The sequence below is a fragment of the Pan paniscus genome, chromosome 15 (assembly GCF_029289425.2).
Source record: "Pan paniscus chromosome 15, NHGRI_mPanPan1-v2.0_pri, whole genome shotgun sequence".
NCBI lineage: Eukaryota > Metazoa > Chordata > Mammalia > Primates > Hominidae > Pan > Pan paniscus.
This window is the reverse complement of record NC_073264.2, coordinates 46,146,478-46,170,959: the sequence shown is the minus strand read 5'-3', so window position 1 is coordinate 46,170,959 and position 24,482 is coordinate 46,146,478. Positions and strand designations below refer to the sequence as shown.

The 24,482-nt window shown below is 37.6% G+C and overlaps 1 protein-coding gene across 5 annotated transcripts in view; it reads right to left on the bottom strand.

Moving 5' to 3' along the window:
• Nucleotides 1-24,482, bottom strand: part of TOGARAM1 (TOG array regulator of axonemal microtubules 1) — a 112,283-nt gene that overhangs the window by 76,399 nt on the left and 11,402 nt on the right. For all 5 annotated transcript variants that reach the window (XM_008957131.4, XM_034937500.3, XM_008957132.4 and 2 more), the window contains exon 2: nucleotides 2,239-2,395. In XM_008957131.4, coding sequence (XP_008955379.3) covers nucleotides 2,239-2,395 — 157 coding nt within the window. The remainder of the gene's footprint in view (nucleotides 1-2,238; nucleotides 2,396-24,482) is intronic.

Sequence of the window (24,482 nt, the reverse complement as noted above, 5' to 3'; positions counted from 1 at the left end):
TATGCAGTCATTATGCCACTTCATTTTTGTATGAAAATACTATAGAATTTCACTGCATAAAGGTCTACAAATTCTCCTAGGGAACAATGTTTACTGAATAATATATCTAAAATCAAACCCAACAAATTTTGAAAACTGTTATCATTTAGATGTTAAATACATTTTTAAATCTATAACATAGTCAAATCTTTACCTTCTAAACCATTTTCCCTTCTATCTAATAGGTATCACTTTGTCAACACACTACAATTTTTCTTATTACCTGGGTGCTATATCTTGAAATCCTAAACTATCATTTAGAACTCAAGCTCAACCTCCTCAACCTTTCTTCTTCTTCTTTTTTTTTTTTGAGACGGAGTCTCACTCTTGTAGCCCAGACTGGAGTGTAGCGGTGTGATCTCGGCATGAGACACAGCGCCCGGCCTCAACCTCTTTCTAAATGATATGGTCATTTATAAAGATGGGTATGTTGAAGAATATCCACAAAGGCAGTTTCTTCCTATGCTCTCCTTTTTCTTCTAAATGTTATGGTCAATGACAATGACCATTTCCTCTAAAGTACCGTAATATTTACTTTTGTAACACTTAGTCCATGTTCTCAGTTGCTCTGGCCAAAAATCCTTACAGCATTATTGACACTTCTTTCTCACATTCTATACCCAATCTACCAGCAAACTATATCAACTTTACCTCTGACATATAATCAGAATCCAATCACCTTTTTTTTTTTTTTTGAGATGGAGTCTCACTTTGTTGCCAGGCTGGAGTGCAGTGGTGCGATCTTGACTCACTGCAACCTCTGCCTCCCGGGTTGAAGAGATTCTCCTGCCTCAGCCTCTCGAGTAGTTGGGATTATAGGCATGCACCAACACGTCCAGCTAATTTTTGTATTTTTAGTAGAGACGGGGTTTCACCATGTTGGCAAGGATGGTCTCAGTCTCTTGACTGTGTGATCTGCCTGCATTGGCCCCCCAAAGTGCTGGGATTACAGGCGTGAGCCACCGCGCCAGGCCAGAATCCAATCACTTCTTACCACATTCTTGCTATCCTGGTTAAAGCCTCCATCAACTCTAGCCACGATTACTACAACAGATTCTTAATCAGTCTTCCTGTTTTTGACCTTGCTCTCTGATACAGTTTGGCTTTGTGTCCCCACCCAAATCTCATGTCGAATTGGTAATCCCCAATGTTGGAGGTAGGTGAGGCCTGGTGGGAGGTGACTGGATCATGTGGCAGATTTCTCCTTTTGGAGCTGTTCTCATGATAGAGTTCTCACAAGATCTGATCGTTAAAAGCATGTTGTACTTCCTCTTCACTCTCTTCCCCTTGCTCCCACCATGTAAGACGTGCTTGTTTCACCTTCGCCTTACGCCATGATTGTAAATTTCTTGAGGTTTCCCCAGAAGCAGAAGCCTGTGCAGCCCATAGAACCATGAGCCAATTAAACCTCTTTTCTTCATAAATTACCCAGTCTCAGGTATGTCTTTATGGCAGTGTGAAAACAGACTAATACACTTTCATCTATTTTAAAAATAAAATCCAAAACGAGCCTGGAAACAAGTGATGTCAATTCTTTCTTCAAAATGTTCCTCATTCAGAGTAAAAAGTAAAGTTCACTTATAAGTCCACTAGGCCTTAAATAAGCACCCCTATTATGTCTTTAATTTTCTACTTATTTTCCCCTCTCTTACTTCATTCCAGACATACTGGTCTCTTTGGTATTTCTCAAACATGTTCCCCACACACTTCTCTCTTAGTTACTTGTGCTGACTGTTCCCTCTTCCTGAAACTATTTATTCTCTTCTCCTGATATACAGTGGTTTGCTTCAAATATTCTTTCCTGAATATGGCCTTCTTTCTGCTTTGTTTTCCTTCATAGCATTTATCACCAGATAATTTACTATGTCTTGTATTTATTTAATGTCTGTTCTCGTTCCTAAGTAGAATGCAAGCTCTATTAGGCAGACCTCCAGGACTTAGAAAAGCACCTTAATAAATATGGGTGATGTATTAAGCAAATATTGCCCTATATTAATACTTAAACAATTTCAGTGAGAAACCCTCCAGGGTTTTATGAGATAATAATGTCTAAGTGTCCATTCTTATCAGATCTTCAATAAATAACTTATTGAATCTGAACTGCCTACTAGATTAAAGTTCTATGAGTCATTGAATGCACTATGAAGTTAAGAGAAGTCTGTTAGTTCAACATGACCATCATCAGCAACTTGTACTTACCAGCAGCACATAAAGGAAGACAATCTGGGTTAAAATCCCAACTATTCTGAAATAAGTTTCTTGATACTCTTTTTCTGCTAAAACATAAATCATCATTGACTGGCATTCCTTGAGAAGGCTTTAATTTTGCAGATGGGATGAAATCATATGTTGAAAACTATAAGAACAGAATCATAAATTAGCAAATTTGTGTTAATTCTTCCTGGTAATAAATATGACAAAATAACTTAGATCCAATTATGAAATTCAGGTTAGAATAAATTTTAATTTATCAAATATATAATGATACAGATAAACATCCATATTTAGTAGGGTACACCAACAGTACTTTTCATTCCAGAAGAGAAATGCTAATTGTTTTTTCTTACTACTTCACCCCAACCCTTTACTGTTCCTTACCATCCTACAGCAGACTCTGGCAACAAGGAAGGAGAGAATACAAATGACAAAAACGATGATCTGACGGAGCAGCGTAACCCCTCAAACTATGCTATCTTTGTTTGAGTACTAGACAATATGTGCCAGTTGAAGGTCACTGAACAAGCAAGCATTCTACTACACTGTTCTCACTGAGGCAAATCTATTATCCATATTCTGCAGCCTAAATGTCAATGTAAATAACATGGCAACCTATGTCATAGTTCCCTTAGGGTATTTTCTTACACTAGGTCTCTTAGTTAAAACCAGTAAATAATACTTTATATATGTATAGTACTTCATAGTTTCCAAGTCCTTTCTCATAAACCCCATATGATAGTTAAGGAACAAAGGTGCCAGGATACAATTTTGAAGTTGCACATAATCAGTTAAAGAACTAAATGAGAGCATGAATCAAATGTTCAAAATTCTTCACCAATGATGACCTCAATTGTCCCGGATCACTTCACATTCAACATGACTACAAAACTTTAAAAAAACTGAATGTATTGACAGGAAATTATGCTTCCTATATATTTATTTGGAGCTCATAGACACAATCAAATCTAGATGTGGTGAACTATAAACCTTGTCAGTATGTTTCTTTGTAAACTTTGCCAATTATCAAATGGCAAAATAAAATTAAAGATAAGTCTATTATGCCTCAGGTACACGTTATTTATTATCAAATTTTGTGAAAAACCTATTACCTCCTTCAAAAACTAACCCAGAAATGATAAGTAACAAAATTAAGAATGCCCAGATGAGGCCACGTGCAGTAGCTCACACCTGTAATCACAGCACTTTGGAAGGCAGAGGCAGGTGGATCACTTGGGCCCAGGAATTCAAGATCAGCCTTGGCAACATAGTGAAATCCCATCTCTACAAAAAATACAAAAATTAGCCAGGCATGGTGGCATGTGCCTGTCGTCCCAACTAATCGGGAGGCTGAGGTAGGAGGATTACTTGAACCTGAAAGGTAGAGGCTGCAGTGAGCTGATATGGTGCCACTGCACTCCAGCCTGAGTGACTGACTGAGACCCTGTCTCAAAAAAAAGAATGCCCTCAGCTGGGCATGATGGCTCACGCCTATAATCCCAGCAATTTGAGAGGCCAAGGTGGGTGGGTCACTTGAGGTCAAGAGTTCAAGACCAGCCTGGCTAACATGGTGAAACCCCATCCATAGTAAAAATACAAAAATTAGCCAGGCATGGTAGCCTACACCTGTAGTCCTAGCTACTCGGGAGGCTGAGACAGAGGCTGAGGCAGGAGAACTGCTTGAACCCGGGAGACAGAGGTTGCGGTGAGCCAAGATCATGCCACTGCACTCCAGGTTGGGCAACAGAGTGAGACTCTGCCTCAAAAAAAACAGAAGAATGCTGTAATAAAAAAGGATTGACTTTACTGTCTCAAAACCCAGTTAACGTCCATGATTGATTATACAGTAGTCAGTATCAAAAGGATATAATGGAATAAAAACAAAACCAATTATAGTCAACTTCTGATTAGATATATTAAAAGATGATGTATTAATACAGCTAACATAGTGAGAAATCCAGAAATAATTCTACAGTATGGAATACATTTTATGTTAGATTTACTTTGTGATTAATTTCTGTTTAGCAAACAGATATTAGTATATAGGCCAGATACATACAACAACTGGTGGAGGTGGTAATGTTGATGAGGGTGGTGGTGTGTGCATATGTGAATGCGGCATTTTCAGAAATCTTCAGCAGTCAGGCAGAGATTAAGTTTTGCTATAGAAGATTGTGCATCTGAAAGCAGACTACAGGACATACCAATTAACATGAAAGTCCTCTTTAGGTCTCTCTTAAAAGTAAAAGATTTTCATTAGGGTAAGTTTTGATGGGACGAAACAATGAACGAAGAAAAAGTGGTTTAGAGTAAAAGAAAATAGAATTCATAAATTTTGAAAGAGTTGTGAGTTAACGTTACAAAATGTGAAGCAGTCTATTTAAAGCACCTGATTGATGACTCTCAGGAACATGGAACTGAATTTTCAACCTTTGCAGTTAATACCTAAAAATTTATTTAATTCCTTAGAGTTATAGTAAATTAAAACATTATAAAAAAGCAAGTTTCACATTTAATATTAATAATGGTTGGAAATTTACATAGTGTTATTTACTGTTTCAATCTTTTTTTGTTTTTGTTTTTGTTTTTGTTTTGAGACAGGGTCTCACTCTGTTGCTCAGGCTGGAATGCAGTGGCATGATCATGGCTCACTGCAGCCGACCTTCCCCATCTCAGGTGATTTTCCCACCTCAGCCTCCCAAGTAGCTGGGAGTATAGGCATGTGCCACCACACCCAGCTAATTTAATTTTTATTTTATTTATCTTTATTTTATTTTACTTTATTTTTTTATTTTTTGCCATGTTACCCAGGCTAAGCTCGAACTGTCAGGCTCAAATGATCTGCCTACCTTGGCCTCTCAAAGTGCTGAGATTACAGGCGTGAGCCACTACACACAGCCTATTATCTCTTAGTCTTTCTATTTGAATCCCTGCATATTTTTCATAAAAAGATTGCAAAAATTAGGCCGGGCATGGTGGCTCACGCCTGTAATCCCAGCACTTTGGGAGGCCCAGGCAGGCAGATCACGAGGTCAGGAGATCGAGACCATCCTGGCTAACACGGTGAAAACCCGTCTCTACTAAAAATACAAAAATTAGCTGGGCGTGGTGGCAGGCACCTGTAGTCCCAGCTACTCGGGAGGCTGAGACAGGAGAATGGCGTGAAGCCAGGAGGCGGAGCTTGCAGTGAGCCAGGATCACGCCACTGCACTCCAGCCTGGGAGACAGAGGGAGACTCATCTAAAAAAAAAAAAAAAAAAAAAAAAAAAGATTACAAAAATTTACTCGTTTAATCCTCTGACCTAATGCATCTTATTGCAGCTTTTGGCAGGGTGTATTAAAGCATCTCAAAAATAGTTTTAATTCTATTTTGGTAGCAAAAAATTACCAGAAAAAGACCTTTTAATATCTAATTCTCTCAGAAATCACCTATACTCCTGGCTTTACTGAACTTGTACTAAACTTTATCTTGACCTCCAGTTTTTGAACCTTTCACCTTTTACCAGTTCTTTCTGGTTTCACCCAGACTCCACCCTTGCCCCTTAATGGTGGGCATTAAACAAGTTTATTCCCATTAACCACCGTTACCTTCTATAAACATCACTGTATTTGTCTTTCAAATTATTTTCCTATGTACACTTTAGAAAAAATAGCTGTGATACTATATGTAAACTTTATATCCTGATTTTTGCACTTTACATTATAATAAAAGTACTTCCCATGCTGTTAAAACCCCTTATAAGTGCTATACATTTTGGTGTTTTTTTTTTGGTTTGGTTTTTTTTTTTTTTTTTTAAGAGACAGGGTCTCACTATGTTCTCTTGGCTGGCCTAGAACTCATGGGCTCAAGGGTTTCGCCACTTGAGCTACCGAAGTATCTGGGACTATAGGATCACACCACCATGCCTGGCTATAAACTTTAATTACAAAAATAATAATTGCTTATTGTAAAAAATATAAAAAATACCAAAGTTATCAAAAGAAAAATTAAATTTAAAAAATGCAAACTATAGAAATAAGATATAAACTTAAATTATTCTTTGGGACCCCTCTCACTGGAATCCTACTGATAAATCCTGTTAACAGGTCTTTTTCTATATGTAAACATTCTTCAATAAGCTATTTAAAAAAAAAAAACAAAAATAAATCACATGATACTCTGGCACAGAGTAAATATGTAGACATCCTTCTATGTAAGACAATACATATCTGTTTATTTTAGACTCATAGTTCCTTACTGATGGACATTTTCTTTGCCACAACTTTTCACTATTACAATCTTGCAGTGAATATTGTTACACACATATCTTTGTGTATTATATTCCTATAGTATAAAAGTCCTAAAAATGGAACTATTGAGTCCAAGGACATAAATTATCTTTAATGGCTGCCTAATATTCCATTGACTAGATGTGCCACTCTCCTTTGATGGAACATTCAGATTGCTCCCCAGGCTTTTCTCAGATTGATAAGGAAAAAATTCCAATGAGGGAAATGGTATCTACATGGCTTAAGGTAGCAGTGCTGACAGAAGGAGACTGGCAGACTTTAGAAAGACTGTCACATATGCTACATAGCTAAAATTAAAAACAAAAACAAAAACAAAAAACTAAGGCTGAGTGCAGTGGCTCATGCTTTTAATCTCAGCACTTTGAGAGGTGGAGGTGGGAGGATTATTTGAGCTCAGGAGTTTGAGACCAGCCTGGGCAACATGGCAAGACCCCATCTCTACAAAAAATAAAAAATTAACCAGGCCTGGTGTTGCATTCCAGTAGTCCCAGTAACTTAGGAAGCTGAGGTGGGAGGATTGCTTGAGCCTGGGGGTCGAGGCTGCAGTGAGCCATAACTGTGCCACAGCACTCTAGCTTGGAAGACAGAGTGAGACCTTGTCTCAAAAAAAAAAAAAAAAAAAAAAAAAGCCTCAGCTGGGTGTAGTGGCTCACACCTGTAATCCCAGCATTTTGGGAGGCTGAGGTGGGAAGGTCACTTGAGCCCAAGTCCAAGACTGACCTGGGCAACACAGTAAGACCCCATCTCAAAAACAAAAGAAAAAAACCCAAAGTTTTTTTTTTTTAAATATCTGTAAACTGCCTACACAAAGGTAGAATACCCACACTGAACTCTCTGTAGCCATCAGCTAACCACACCCATAAAATGTGCAAACAAAATATAGACTATTTAGTTATTTTGTGTGCAGTTTGTTTTCATACATGTTAAAAGTAAGGTAATCAGCTGAATCAAGGAAGAACCAGGACTGATCAAAGAGAGGAAAAAATATTGCAAACTGCATGCAAAATAACTAGTGTGTGAAATAACCAACTAAATGTCTCTGATTCTTTGTTTGACATTTATTTCTGTAGGTTTCACTAATATATTGTCCCTCTGAGTCCAAACAGGAGAGTTAAACATGTGGCCTGAAAGTGCATCCTTTCTGAGACCTAGAGTCTTGAGTTCTCAGTTAAACTTTCCTCATATAAGTGACTGAGCAATGTGGCTCATGTGCCACAATATAATACACAAAGATATGTGTGCAACTATATTCTTGGCAAAGGCTGATTCTGACTGAGCACATGGACAATTGTGTTCACACAGACGGCAGCAGTGGGTGAAACTGGGTTTTGATTTTACGGTCTATTTGGTGATTTCTGCTGGATGATAGTATAGTCAGGTGGCACCTGGCAGGGAATCTAGAATCTGCTTTCCTTATTGTCTTTTCATTTATGTTTATGATATGGTTAAACTTTGTGTCCCTACCCAAATGTCGTCTTGAATTGTAATCCTCATAATCCCCACATATCAAGGGAGAGACTTGGTGGGAGGTGACTGGATCATGGGGACCGTGTCCCCCATGCTGTTCTCATGATAGTGAATTCTCATGAGGCCTGATGGTCTTACAAGTGTCTGACAGTTCCTCCTTCACATATTCGCTCTCTCTCACCTGCTGCCATGTAAGATGTGCCTCTTCTCCTTCCACTATGATTGTAAGTTTCCTGAGGCCTCCCCAGCTATGCAAAACTGTGAGTCAATTAAACCTCTTTTCTTTATAAATTACCCAGTCTTGGGCAGCTCTTTATAGCAGTGTAAGAACGGACTATTATAGCTTATTGGTACTGAGGTAGTGAGGTACTGCTATGAAGACACTTGAAAATGTGGAAGTGACTTTGGAACTGGGTAACAGGCAGAGGCTAGAACAGTCTGGAGGGCTCAGAAGAAAACAGGAAGATGTGGAAAAGCCTGGAACTTCCTAGAGACTTGTTGGTTTTGAACAAAATGCTGATTCTTTATAGCAGTATGAGAATGGACTAATACAGTTTTTTTTTTTTTTAATGTACTGATATAGGCTGCTCCTTTACTCTTCTCCATCCAAAACTCAAGGCTTTTTCATGTTTGCTTATTATGGACCCTACCTGTCACTGTCTACAAAAATGGAATTCTATACCACAGAAGAAAGGAAACAAAATTTATAACATTCAATGATCAGTTTTCTTTGATTTCTACAAATAATTGAATAACTGCAAATTAACATTACTTCGGAACTCTAAAGCTAAAGAACGGATGGTGAAAACATTTATTTAGTTATAAATTAGATGAAGTGAGTCAGAAAAATGTCTTCCAAAAGCCAAATAAAATAATATTTGACAGTTTTCCAAATCTTAGGCAAGTTTAGCATTTTAAAAACACAGAAAATTCAATGTCATTGTATAAGATATGGACATCGGAAAAAAGTGTCTTATCAAATTTTTGGGAATTACAATTATCATTATGTATTGCTGTTTAATGTGTTATCCCTAAACGGTAGATTAAAACAACAAACACTTGTTATCTCTTTTTCAGTGGAACAGGAATTTGGAAGCAGCTTAGCTGGATGATTCTGGCTAAGTGGCTTAGCTGGATGGTTCAGGTTACTCTAAGGCTGCAATCAAAATGTTAGCTAGGCTGTTGTCAACTGAAGGCTTGACTGATACTTGAAAATCACTGAAGTTCACTCACATGGTTACTGTCAGGAAGCCTCTGTTCCTTGCCATTTGGGCCTCCCAAGTGGCTACTCAAGACATGGCAGCTGGCTTCCTTCAGAGCAAGTCAAGTGAGCGAGAGCAACTGACATGGAAGCTGCAGTGCCTTTTTATGACCTAGTTTCTGAAATCACACACTATTACTTCTACTTCAGTTGTTAGAAATGAGCTATAATAAATCCAAACACACTCAGAGGGGAATTAGACTCCAACTCTTCAAAGGAAGAATCTCAAAGAATTTATGAAAGCATATTTGAAACTACCACTCAACAATAATACTTCTGCTACAAGGAATATATGTTTTTGTCTCTTTAACTGATCAACATTTCTAATAGTTTGGTACCTGCTTCCATTTTAAATTCTGCTGGTTAATCAAAATTAGATTATCTATGTTGTAAAAAAGAGAAAAATTTGTCATTTCATGAGAATGAAATATTTTTTGAGCACACAAATTGATATATACTGTCTACCCTATGGGCAGTATTAATAAATCAGGATAAAATTAGCTGGAACAAGCCGTTTCAATTGGCTCATAAACATCATATTAATACGTTAAGTGCTTATATCATATTGGATTAAATAAAACTCAAAAGCTTTTAAGGTTTTTTTTTATACTTTAAGTTCTAGGGTACATGTGCACAATGTGCAGGTTTGTTACATATGTATACATGTGCCATGTTGGTGTGCTGCACCCATTAACTCATCATTTACATTAGGTATATCTCCTAATGCTATCCCTCCCCCCTCCCCCCACCCCACAGCAGGCCCCAGTGTGTGATGTCCCCCTTCCTGTGTCCAAGTGTTCTCATTGTTCAATTGCTGCCTATGAGTGAGAACATGTGATGTTTGGTTTTTTGTCCTTGCAATAGTTTGCTGAGAATGATGGTTTCCAGCTTCATCCATGTCCCTACAAAGGACATGAACTCATCATTTTTTATGGCTGCATAGTATTCCATGGTGTATATGTGCCACATTTTCTTAATCCAGTCTAACATTGCTGGACATTTGGGTTGGTTCCAGGTCTTTGCTATTGTGAATAGTGCTGCAATAAACAAACGTGTGCATGTGTCTTTATAGCAGCATGATTTATAATCCTTTGGGCAGTAATGAGATGGCTGGGTCAAATGGTATTTCTTGTTCTAGATCCCTGAGGAATCGCCACACTGTCTTCCACAATGGTTAAACCAGTTTACAGTCCCACCAACAGTGTAAAAGTGTTCCTATTTCTCCACATCCTCCCCAGCACCTGTTGTTTCCTGACTTTTTAATGATTGCCATTCTAACTGGTGTGAGATGGTATCTCATTGTGGTTTTGATTTGCATTTCTCTGATGGCCAGTGATGAGAACATTTTTTCATGTGTCTGTGGGCTGCACAAATGTCTTCTTTTGAGAAGTGTCTGTTCATATCCTTTGCCCACTTGTTGATGGGGTTGTTTTATTCTTGTAAATTTGTTTGAGTTCTTTGTAGATTCTGGATATTAGCCCTTTGTCAGATGAGTAGATTGCAAAAATTTTCTCCCATTCTGTAGGTTGCCTGTTCACTCTGATAGTAGTTTCTTTTACTTTTTATGTATTTTAAATATATTGTCTCTTTAAGAAAAAAAAATGTTATGGCTGGGCACGGTGGCTTACACTTGTAATCCCAGCACTTTGGGAGGCCGAGGCGGGCAGATCACGAGGTCAGGAGATCGAGACCATCCTGGCCAACATGGTGAAACCCCGTCTCTACTAAAAATACAAAAAATTAGCCGGGTGTGGTGGCAGGCTAAAACTAAACTGTGTTTTCACCTCAATTTACATTTTGGCAACAACATTTTTTTTTCTTTTTTCTTTCTTTTTTTTTTTTTTTTGAGACAGAGTCTCGCTCTGTCGCCCAGGCTGGAGTGCAGTGGCGCAATCTCGGTTCACTGCAAGCTCACCTCCTGGGTTCACACCATTCTTCTGCCTCAGCCTCCCGAGGAGCTAGGACTACCCGCCACCACGCCTGGCTAATTTTTTCTATTTTTAGTAGAGATGGGGTTTCACCGTGTTAGCCAGGATGTTCTCAATCTCCTGACCTCGTGATCTGCCCGCCTGGGCCTCCCAAAGTGCTGGGATTACAGGCTCGAGCCACCGCGCCCAGCCAACACAGGTTAGTTTTGAGTTTAAATACCTCAGTCACTTGGTAAAAGAACAAGAAAAAAAAATTCTTAATAAACTTCAAAGTTTTAGTATCTGTAGTATCTGGTATATAATTGTTTAGAAAAAGTTGGGCCAGGAGTGGTGGCTCATGCCTGTAATCCCAGCACTTTGGAAGGCCAAGGAAGAAGGATCACTTGGGGCCAGCAGTTCAACACCAGCCTAGGCAACAGGCAACAGAGCAAGATCTTGTCTCTATGAAAAATTAAAAAATTAGCTGGGTATGTTGGCCCCAGCCTGTAGTCCTAGCTACTCAGGAGGCTGAGGTAGGAGGATCGCTCAAACCCAGGAGTTTGAGGTTGTAGTGAGCTATGATTATGCCACTACACTCCAGCATGAGCAACAGAGCAAGGCTCTGTCTCTAACAACAACAAAAAAGTTCACATAAGTCATCTAATTAAGATAGCTCTTTGGACAAATTATACTTGCTTAAAAACAGTTATTTGTCTAGATTTTACCACCATGTAAGAATAATATTAGTATGATATAGTTGTGCAAGCTGTACCATAGGTTTTTCTCAGAAAAACCTAATTAACTTAAATTTCTTAAATTTCCTCTAATGGTTTCACAGATTGTATACATTAACATCACTACTTTCAAAATACAAAATTGTAAAATCATGTGTTCAACTAAGTTTTGTAAGACAATACCTTTATAAAAATAGGTCAATTCTTATAATGCCATAAATCTTATAATGCTTAATATATCAGCTTCTATTGTAATTTTCAGACCCTTAGCTAACTTTAAGATTTTGGACTAAAATTGAATTAATGAAAACTCTTTAGATCCTGAACAATTTCTAATTAAGATAAAAATGCAAATCACTGATCATCAAACTTGTTTTTATAATTTACCCTTGTGTCTTATATTTATACATCATAGAATAACCAATGAATAGGTTAAAGCAGGGTTTCCCAACTCCTGGGCCATGGACTGCTACTGGTCCTGGCCTGTTAGGAACCCAGCCACACAGCAGGAGGTGAGCGGCGGGCAAGGGAGCAAAGCTTCAAATGTATTTACAGCAGCTCCCCATCATTGGGATTATTGCCTGAGCTCTGCCTCCTGTCAGATCAGTGGTGGTATTAGATTCTCATAGGAGCACAAACCCTATTGTGAACTGCATATGCAAGGAAACTAGGTTGCACACTCCTTCTAAGAATCTAACGTCTGATGATTTGAGGTGGAACAGGTTCATCCTGAAACCATCCCCCACCCCCTAGTCTATGGAAAAATTATCTTCCATGAAACTGGTCCCTGGTTCCAAAAGGATTGGGGACTGCTGAGTTAAAGGATACATATATGCTTTGGGATGATGTTAACACACATGCTTATTTTTGCCACTTAAAAAGGATCTGAAAGCCAGGCACAGTGGCTCACGCCTGTTAATCCCAGCACTTTGGGAGGCCGAGATGGGCGGTTCACAAAGTCAGGAGTTCGAGACTAACTTGACCCACATTGTGAAACCTCGTCTCTACTTAAAATACAAAAATTAGCCAGGCGTGGTGGTGCACCCCTGTAATCCCAGCTACTCAGGAGGCTGAGGCAGGAGAATCACTTGAACCTGGGAGGCAGAGGTTGCAGTGAGCCAAGATTGCGCCACTGCACTCCAGCCTGGGTGACAGAGCGAGACTCCATCTCAAAAAAAAAAAAGATAGTTTTGGTTACATGACTTTTGGTTTTCTCTGTGTCTGACAGGAAACAAAAGTTGGTTTATTTGGGTAAAGTTGTATTTAATACATAAAGCTGACATTTTCCTAGGTACAAAAGTTACAGGGAAATAGAAATATGTATACAAGGTAATCGATATGCTTTGCCCATTATTAAGGGAACTGGTATAGCTTTTTTTTCCATTTTCTTTTTTAATTATTATTTTTAATTATTTTTATTTTTTTTAGAGATGAGGTCTCACTTCGTCACCCAGGCTGGAGTGCAGTGGCACGATCATAGCTCACTGCACACCTGAACTCCTGGGCTCTATCGATCCTTCTACCTCAGCTTCCCAAGCAGCTGGGACTACAGGCACTCACTACCACGCCCAGCTAATTTATTTGCATTTTTTTTTTTTAGAGACAGGGTCTCGTATATTGCCCAGGCCTCAAGTGATCCTCCAGCCTCAGCCTCACAAATTGCTGGGATTCCAGGCACAAGCCACTGCCTCCAGCTGTTACAGCTTTTTTAAGATGATAACAATAAATATAATATATACATTGTCTTATTTAATATACTTTTAAGGTTAATTATGTTTAACTTTATTTAAAATTTTTGAAATTTTAGATGTTATCTAATTCCATGTTTGTATGTGTCTAAAGATATATTAACAATCACAGAAATGGTGAGTTCACAAAAATGGATATATTTTTAATATTATTATTATTATTATGTACCATTAAAATATTTTCCATGTCTTTAGTCTGTTTTAAATCATTTTAACCGCTTTATTTCTTCTAAAAGATATGGATATTCTCCCTTTCTTACTTTGCTTTAAATACTGTTACTCTTAATAAACATTGTAACATTTATCTGTAGACACATATCTCATAATCATATGTTAAGGTAATAAGTTTTGTCCTATAAACTCTTTCTTAAATTCAATTTCCACATGAAAAATAAAATAGCAATTAATATTCTTATTGTTCTCCAAATTTTAATTAGTTTACCCACTATTCATGCAAGGTGACTAAAACAAATGCCTCAAAAAACTTACATACCGGTAGTAGCTTCTACATTTTCTGCTGTAAAATATCCTGTTGCCAACAGTTCATTCTACGTAGCTCTGACATAAGCAACATTTACACTAAGAGTAGATATGCTTTTGTGTCGTTTATGATTTTCACAAGCATAAAAAATAAAAGTTTTTAAAACTCTTCATGCATCACAATATAATTTTAAAAAGAAAATTAAATCTTTTCAGAAACAATCCAACATCCAAAGAAAATCTCAAGTTTTAGGATTAACCCATACCAAACACATTAGTACAATTTAATAATTTTAGTTTTTCTAATTTCTTATCAAATTTGTTATATTATCTGTTCTAAATCCCACATTCTTAAAATCTCTAATGTTCTATTTTTCATTTTTAATTGCCCCTTAGTTTAACAGAATCTGGAAGCCTTGTTCTCACAAAGTGGTTCACAGACCACCAGCATCAGCAATACCTAGGAGCTTATTCGACATATAGGCTCAGGCCCCAGTTTAGACAAACTAAATCAGAATCTGTATTTTAACAAGATCCTAAGGCAATTCATTTGCATATTAAAATTTGATAAACACTGCACTAAACTCCTATCTTCCTTTCTTTTGACTTAAAACACACACCCTTTCCTGCTACCTCAAAAATTTTTAATATTTTAAGTCATCTTCTCTTTGTTTTTCCTTTAACTTCAAAGAAAAAGACTTCCTCCTCTATCCCAAAGCTAACCTCTCTCTATACTTGTGTTCTTGACCCATTTAACCTTTAGTTAGGAACATATCTCCTTTCCTTTCCCTCTCCAGTATGACTGCAGGGACTGAATCTCCTGCATTTTGCATGTTTAACACCTACCATAATAAAGACACAGAGTCGGCATGTTTAATTCACAGATGGCTCCTTTCTCTGACTCTTCCAAATCAGGTGTTCCTTACTTAAAAATAAAGCACAGTAATAACTTATCCTGTTATATCTCTGTGCTGTTATCTTGCTTGGTCTTTTCTTTCACTGTCAAACCCTTAAATGTTTTCTTATTTAACAGGTATTTGTTGATATTTGTGGGAAAAGCACTGTAGTTAGTGCTGTTACAAAAACAAAAACTAATTAAACAAAAAAATAAAACAGTCCCTACCATCATACTGTTTACCATCATTGAGAAGAAGGAATAAATGACTCACATGTGCTAAATACTAAATGAGGCAAAAATCCTACGGCAGTGCTATAAAGAGTAGTTTATAAACTCCCACTCAGTTTTGCACAAATTAGATGATTAAAAAGACAGATGCTGAATAACTTCTTACTGCCTGTTTCCTCATCAATTCACCTCATAAACTTTTAAATTTGGTCTCCGCCTGTAACAGTCTACTAAAACTGCCCTTTTATATGTCCCAGTGACCTTCCAATAATCAATTCCTCTACCTTGAAAAAACTACAGACCTCGTGCCCACATACACATGAAGCAAGTATACTCCTTACTTTTTAGTCTAGGTTACTGACTACTATGATTCCTACCACATTGTAGTGAAATCTGTTAGGAAAAATAAAGCTAAATGGTAGCCAGCTAATGATGTCTGATTTACTTGATGCCACTAACCCATTAAAACACTCCTAAATACATAGAAAGAGATGCAAACTTGAAATATCACAGTAATCTGGTTATCAATCTGTAATATGTCAGAGCACAAAAAGAATCCACTAAATAGCAGAAACAAAAACAGAATTAAAAGTCTAAATATTCCAAAGTAAGAAATAAGTTAAACACACCACAATATTATATAATATTAAATAGCTATCAAAAATCCCATTACAGATTATTTGATGTTAAAGAAAAAAATGTTCAGGCTAGGTGCAGTGGCTTATGCCTGTAATCCCAGTACTTTGGGAGGCAGAGGCGGGAGGATCACACTGAGGCCAGGAGTTCAAGACCAGCCTGGCCAACATGGCAAAACCCCACCTCTACTGAAAATACAAAAATTAGCTAGGCGTGGTGGCGTGCCCCTGTAATCCCAGCTATTCAGGAGGCTAGGTAGGAGAATCACTTGAACCTGAGAGGTGGAGTTTGCAGTGTGCCAAGATGGCGCCACTGCACTCCAGCCTGGACAACAGAGGGAGACTCCATCTCAAAAAAAAAAAAAAAAAAAAAAAAAGTAAGTGAAAAAGGGGAAGCTTTCATTGATGGATAGAAGAATCTATACCTGTATTCATAAACTGAAATTATACTGAAAGCATAGGCAACAAATTATTAATTGTAGACCTCTAGGAGTGAGATTAATTTTTTGAAATACAAAAAAGCACAAACTTTTCCTCTGTGCTTTCCCATATTTTTCAAATTTTCTATAATGAGCATGTATAACTTTTTTACAATTAGAAAACTTAAGAGGACATTAAGAAAGATAAAATTAAGAGAAAAGTACCTTCAAAAATCACTTTACAAGTAGTAGGCTGTAATGTATAAGAACAAATTGTGCTTTCCAATTTTCATTCTCCCCAAGCTCTGTGCCACATTTAACACTGATGACTCCTTGAAACTCCCTCACCACTTTGATTCTAAAACCTATTTCTTTCTTGGCTCTCTTCCAACTCGTGGGCACACTTCTCTTTGCTTTATTTGGTTATATCTCCTACTGCTATTCTCTAAATGGGTTTATATAACAAGATTTGATCTTACCCTCTCTCTCTCGTTCTGTATGTCATTCACTGGACAGCCCATCCATTCTCACAGTTTTAGCAATTACTTCAGCACATGACTTCCAGAATCTATATCTCCAGCTATATTCATGTCTCTTAAATAACAGTCTTCTAATTCAAGTAGAATATTCTATCTTCCTTCACCAAAAATTCGTATTTCCCCCCAAACTAATTTCCTACTTCTAGACTTTCTTATCTCTTCATGGACCTATGATGAGTTTAGTTACTTTGTTCAAATTTTAGTTATTCCTCCCTCTCCTCTCCTCCAACACTTAGTCACTAAATCCTTTGAAATATCTCTTGCATCCATCCCTTTTTTCCTAATCCTGATACCCTTCTAATCCTCATAAAACTGAACAACTCACATCTAAATCAGTCTAATAAGTATCTAATTGGTTTAAACTACACATTGCTGCTTTTGTGATTAATTTTTCTAAACATTGTTTTAAAAAGAAAAGACCCCCTCCCCCAAAAGAGAAACAAACAAAAACCCTCCAGCAATCTGAAATTACTGTCAAAATAACAGGTTAAATTCCTTAGCATGGTATTCAGGAGTCTCCAATCTAGCCCCTGCCTCACTCTTGTAATCATATTTCCCACCACTACTTTTGGCAGGGTGGGGACCGAGTCTCACTCTGTTGCCATGGCTGGAGTGCAGTGGCACCATCTGGGTTCACTCCAACCTCTGCCTCCTGGGTTCAAGTGATTTTCTTGCCTCAGCCTCCTGGGTAGCTGGGATTACAGGTGCGTGCCACCATGCCCAACTAATTTTTGTATTTTTACTAGAGACAAGGTTTCACTATGTTGGCCAGGCTGGTCTCAAACTCCTGACCTCAAGTGATCTGCTCCGCTTCCCTCACCCATACTGACCTCTCAAAGTGGTGCAATTACAAGTGTAAGCCACCCGCCCGGCCTGCCACCACTACATTTAAAAAATCATCCTTCCAAACAAACTGGTCTATTTATCTCCAAAATGAGCTACAGGAGTATGTAATTGAAATATTCATGATTTTTTTTCTGGAAATTTTGTATTTAATGTCACTAACCAATCCTACTTGTGGACAAGATAGAAATAACAGATTAACAGTGGACTGTAAATGTTAAAGCAGAGAGCCTGGCCAAGAGCCAGTACAAATCAGGCCAGGAGCCAGACCTGTAACTGAGTATGGAGGACACATGAATATGTGACATATATAAAAGGAAGTACTGAGACCTGCTATGTGGAGTCTTAAGACTACAGAGGAGGCCAGCTTCAGCTACTAAATAAGGTTATCCATAGTCTAGATTTTTTTTTCAATATTATAACACTAATATACTTTGCTCTGAGGCTCAGTGGTTCATTAGGAGCTGAGGATTCCAAAGGAATCACATACTAAGCACACTCTTGTATCATGCCTTATGCCATCTCTTCAAGCCATCTCCCTTGCCAGGAATGCATTTTACCTTCCTGACCATTTGAAGCCTTAGCTCCTGTCAAGAAGCAGGTCACATTCACCTTTTTCAGGAACTCTCTGCTAATTTCCCAAGGTGCTCAAATGAAAAAATCTGTACAGAGAAAAGAGGTTAGTTATAGATCATTTGATAGTGAAATGGTTAAGGCACCAACTCTGGAGTCATTTTGCCTACATTCAAATCAGCTCTGCCACTCACTAGCTAAGAGACCTTAAGGAAGTTATTTAACCTTTGTGTATAGAATAATGCCTGGCATAGAGTAAGTGCTATTTAAGAGTTAGCTGCTGCAATAGTCTGAATAAGTGTCCCCTTAAAAATCATGTTGAAATCTAATCCCCAACGTGATGGTAGTAAGAGGTAGGGCCTTTGGGAGGTGATTAGGTCATGAGGGCTCCACCCTCAAGTATGGGATTAGTGCCCTTATAAAACAGGCCTGTGGGAGCTTGTTTGTCCCTTCCACCCCATAAGGACACAGCAAGAAGGTGCCATCTATGAAGCAGAGAGCCTTAACTGGACGCTGAATTTGCCAATGCCTTGATCTTGGATTTCCCAGTCCCCAGAACTGGGAGCAATAAATTTCTATTGTTTATAAATTACCCAGTCTAAGACATTTTGTTACAGCAGCAGGAAGAAGAATAGCTGCCTTTGAAAATAGTATTATTATTATTATTATTATTAATGGTGACTTATAGGTAAGCAAATTAGGGATACAAAATTTATGTCAAGTCCACAATCACAAAGCTAAACTGGTACTAGAATCCAGTATTTTGACTCCTAATTGTTATATCAAAATTCATCTTACTCTAACCTTTTTTTTTTATCTGTTATTTCTATTTTGTCCACATGTAGGATTGGTTAGTGACATTAAAAAAAAAAGAGAGAGAGAGATGGGATCTTGCAATGTTGACTAGTCTGGCCTTGAACTCCTGAGCTCAAATGATCCTCCTGTCTCAGCCTCCTGAGGAGCTGAGACTACAGGCCTATAGGTATATGCCACCATGCCTGGCTCTTGATCTTCTTCTTCTTTTTTTTCTCTTTTTTTTAATTTTTGAGACAAGGTCTCACTTTGTCTCCCAGGCTAGTGTGCAGTGACACTATGATCTCAGCTTATTACAGCCTCGACCTCCCAGGCTCAAGTGATCCTCCACCTGAGTCTCCCAAGTAGCTGGGACTATAGACATGTGCCACCATGCCTGGCTAATTTTTGTATTTTTTTAGAGTCCTACCATATTGTCCAGGCTGCTCTGAAACTCCTGGGCTCAAGCAATCCTCCTGCCTTGGCCTCCCAAAGTGCTGGGATTACAGGCATGAGCCACTGCTCCTGGTTTTGATCTTCTTTTAGTAACTACTGCTTCTATCAATAATTTGATGTTTAAATCTCCAATTTGCTATATTATCTTTTAATCTTCACATTTTTGTCTAAGTAAATTAGAAACATTTAGGCACAAAAATCTCATTTTTATATCTATGTCATACATGTATGGTTAGTATTCACTGAAAAAGGCTAAATGATAATATCAGCTAAACATTTTTTTTTCTTTTTCCAAACAGCCAACTGTCCTTTGTAATCTGCTCCACCTTTTTTGGAGGGCACAGTGGAATTTGGGAGGAGAGGAGAAAACTAACTATACCTCGTATTTTGCTCCAATGAGGTAACTTAACTCTTCATGATTCTCAAACTACTTTTATCAGTGCCCTCTTTTCCAGAAAGCATATGCCCATACACATATCTTTAAAAACTTATAACGATTTTGTGAATGTTGCCATTACAGTTTTCAAGCACACAAATCACCAATTATCCTTAAATTCTCATGTTAGCAATTATAAAAACGGAAACCATTTTTATTTCCCTTAAATCAGCTCACGTGGTGCTGCCCAGTTCTTTTCAAAAAGAAGGCTAGGCCAGGCACAGTGGCTCATGCCTGTAATCCCAGCACTTTCAGAGGCAGTGGAGGGAGGATTGCTTGAGCTCAGGAGTTCGAGACCAGCCTGGCCAACATGGTGAAACCCTGTCTCTACTAAAAAATACAAAAAAAATTAGCTGGGCATGGTGGCGCACGCCTGTAGTCCCAGCTACTTGGGAGGCTGAGGCAGGAGAATCGCTTGACCCTGGGAGGTGGAAGTTGCAGTGAGCTGCAAGTGCAGCTCATACGACAGCACTCCAGCCTGGGTGACAGAGTGAGACTCTGTTTCAAAAAAAGAAGGCTAAAGCATGTCATACATTTAACACCTTTAAGGCCAACATATTTAAAATTTCTCTGTGTGGGGTCTCATAGGAAGAACTATGAATTTTTCTATTTAAAAAGTCAGTCTTGGCCGGGTGCTGTGGCTCACGCCTGTAATCCCAGCACTTTGGGTGGCCAAGGCGGGCAGATCATGAGGTCAGGAGATCAAGACCATCCCAGCTAACACGGTGAAACCCCGTCTTTACTAAAAATACAAAAAAAAATTAGCTGGGCATGGTGGCGGGTGCCTGTAGTCCCAGGTACTAGGGAGGCTGAGGCAGGAGAATGGCGTGAACCCGGAAGGTGGAGCTTGCAGTGAGCTGAGATCACGCTACTACACTCCAGCCTGGGCAACAGAGCAAGACTCCATCTCAAAAAAAAAAAAAAAAAAAAAGTCAGTCTAATTTTCTTCAATTTATGCTAAGGCTTCAGAAGGCCCAAATTATTTTATTTCTAGTCAATCAATCATATATATAAAGCAGAATATGAAGAGTTAGATGCATTTGATGGCTACATTGATTAATTTTACTTTGTTTTAGAAAAATATGTTTAGAAATGAAATCACATAATTTCACTCAATTACTAAAAATAAAACAATTTAACATAATTGTATACTTAATGTTCTGGTTTTAATCGTTAGCAATTTTGAGCAAAATTATTGCTTTCCGGTATTTTTAAAATACTAATTTTTAGGTTTAGAAGTAGAGAGCTAGTAAACCAATCTAGTTAGCAAGGAGAGATACTTCTGGGAGTAACTGACATCGAAACTATTTCTGAAGGAAACTGTAAGAATATAGGACCAAAGAAGCACTTTCATATTCTTAAATTTACTGTTAAAAACAAAATGTTCACCACTGATTTTCACATAAGACATAAGAACCCCAGTATCATGTGCTGGTCTTATTGACTATACACATGATGACTGGTAGCTAAAAGTTTAAAACATTTAATAACATCACATTTCAGGTATTATTTTAAGAGTTTTTTTTTTAAAGGTAAAGGTTGATTAAATAAATGATCTACACTTGAGATAACTTTAATTCACTGAACAAACATCTTCAAGTGCCTCCTGTGTGCCAAGCACTGTGCTAAAGATACTGGATACTAAGATTAAAATAATCTCTGTTCTCAATGTGCTCAGAGTATAGTGGGAAATAAGACTTGTGAAGAATAAATTTCAATTCATTGTAATAGTAAGCACTGTGATAGGGAAAGCTTAGGATGAGATGGGTCAGGTGATGAAAGAAGACTTCAGATAAGGCAACAAAGGATTAGATGTTATCTGGAAAAGGGGGACAGAGGATGGATATGGAAGGGCAATCTAGGCAATGACCAGCATATGTAAGGCCAGAAAACTCAATAGGTTAAATGTAGATAGGCAACGAATAAGGATAGGGCAATTTTTGTGGAAGCAGTAAGGGGAAAGGGGGCTATTACTGAATTCTGTATTTTATCTTGAAGATTGTTGAAGCCAATGAAAGATGTTAATCAAAGTGAGTGTTATCGGGGTGAGATTTGAGAACTCTGAAAGGTGGGTTACAAGATCAGATTCGTTCTTAGAAAGACCAATTCTGAAATCAGTATAGTTGATCTAGGAATCATTTTATCTTTGCCATATCTCATAATTTTAAAAAAATCTATAAACAGGGCTAGAAAACTACTACATGTAGTCACCAGTTGACTTCACTAAGAAGATTTTATAAATCATGGCACTCTCAATACTACCAAAATATTATATCCAATATTCTTATATTGTTAACAAGGGAGTTATCCTAATACCAAAGCTGTGTTGTTTTGAGTCACTTGAAAAAAAAAATGGTTCAAACCCACTTCATTAAAAAAAAAAAAAAAAAGGCAGGGGAAGCCGGGCATGATGGCTCACATCTGTAATCCCAGCACTCTGGGAGGCTGAGGCAGGTGGATCACCTGAGGTCAGGAGTTCAAGACCAGACTGGCCAACATGGTGAAACCCTGTCTCCACTAAAAATACAAAAATTAGCCAGAAGTGGTGACATGCACCTGTAATCCCAGTTATCCGGGAGGCTGAGGTGGGAGAATGGCTTGAACCTGGGAGGCAGAGGTTGCAGTGAGCCAAGATCTCACCACTGCACTCCAGCCTGGGCAACAGAGTGAAACTCCATCCAAAAAAAAAAAAGGGGGAACGGCAGTTTAGGAAATAAAGAATATGGAATATGGAGAAAATATGGAACCTAAGTCCTTTAACAAGATGCACACTGCCCTTCAAAGACACTAAAACTAATACAATCTATTAACTTATATTAGACATAGCTATTCCCTCTAACAGAAAATAAAACTTGCTTCAACTCAGTATTTATTTTTATATTATGTTTAGGCTTTCACCTGGTGGGGCATCCATTGAGTTCATTCATTCCAGTATAATGTAGTTATTGGATGTTTTCAGTTGATCTGTGTGAAAGTGGCTAATGAAAACATACATAGAAAGGGGAAAATTCTGTTTTTAATCATTTAGCAATTTGGAGCAAAATTATTGCTTTCTGGTATATAAAAAATATACACAGAAAGGGGTAAAGGAAGCAAGAATCTCTTTGTTAAAATGCTAAAGAAATTGGGAGAGCCAACCATAAAATTACACTCATCAAAAGTGTAATTAAAGCACTACAGAACACTTCCCCCCTCCCTCACCTTAATTGTACATTACTAAAGACCTATTTACCACAGTTCTTTTATTTAGTATATCACATCTACCTGTCAACAAAAATTATAAGGCACAGTGAAAGGTAAAAACAAAGTCTGAAGAGACAGAACAAGCATCAGAACCAGCATCAGATATGGCAGGAATGTTGTATTAACTTTTTTTTCCAGACACACACACCGAAAGGGGTAAAGGCATCAAGAATTCTCTTTTTTAAAATGCTAAGATATTTTATGCCAACCATAAAATTACACTCATCAAAAGTGTAATTAAAGCACTACAGATCACTTCCCCACCTCCCACACCTTAACAGTACATTACTAAAAAACTATTTACCACAGTTCCTTTTACTTACATTATGTCTACCTATCAACAAAAAATAATAAGGCACAGTAAAAGGGAAAAACAAAGTCTGAAAAGACAGAACAAGCATCATAACTAGAATTGGATATGGCAGGAATGTTGAAGTTAACATACCAGAATTTTCTAAAACTATAATTAATATACTAAGGGCTATCATGAAAAAAGACAACATGTAAGAACAAAAGGATAATATAAGTCATGAAGCGTTACTTCTAAGAAGGAACAAAAAAGAAACCTAGAAATCAAAAACACTGTAACAGAAAGAAAGAATGCCTTTAATGGGCTCATTAGTAAACTGGACATAGCTGGGGAAAGTATCTCTGAGCTTGAGGATGTAACAATAAAAACTTCCAAAATTGAAAGAAAAAAGCCTGAAAAAAAGAGAAGAGAATATACAAGAACTGTGGGAAAACTACAAAAGGTGTAACATATGTATAATGGGATTACTAGTAAGAGAATATAGAAAAGAACAGAGGAAATATTTGAGGCAATAATTACTGAGAATTTCCCCCAATTAATGTCAGAAACCTAACCACAGATCTAGGAAACTCAGAGAAAAACCAGGAGAAAGGTCAGAAAAACTACACCTAGGCATATCATCTTCAAACTACAAAAAATCAAAAATAAAGAAAAATCCTGAAAGAAGATAAAGGAAAAACAAAACAAAACAAAACATTACCTATAGGGTAGCAAAAATAAGAATTACATCTAACTTCTCAGAAACCATACAAAGAAGAAAGTGGATTGGAATATTTAAAGTATTGAGAGAAAAAAAAAAAAAGCATCAATTTAGAAGTCTATACCCTGGGAAGTAATCTTTCACAAGTGAAGAAAAATAAAGACATTCTCAGACAAACAGAAATTGAAAGAAGTTGTTGTTAGTAAGACCTGCCTTGTAAGAAACATTGAAGTTTTTCAGAGAAAAGGAAAATTATATAGGTCAAAAACC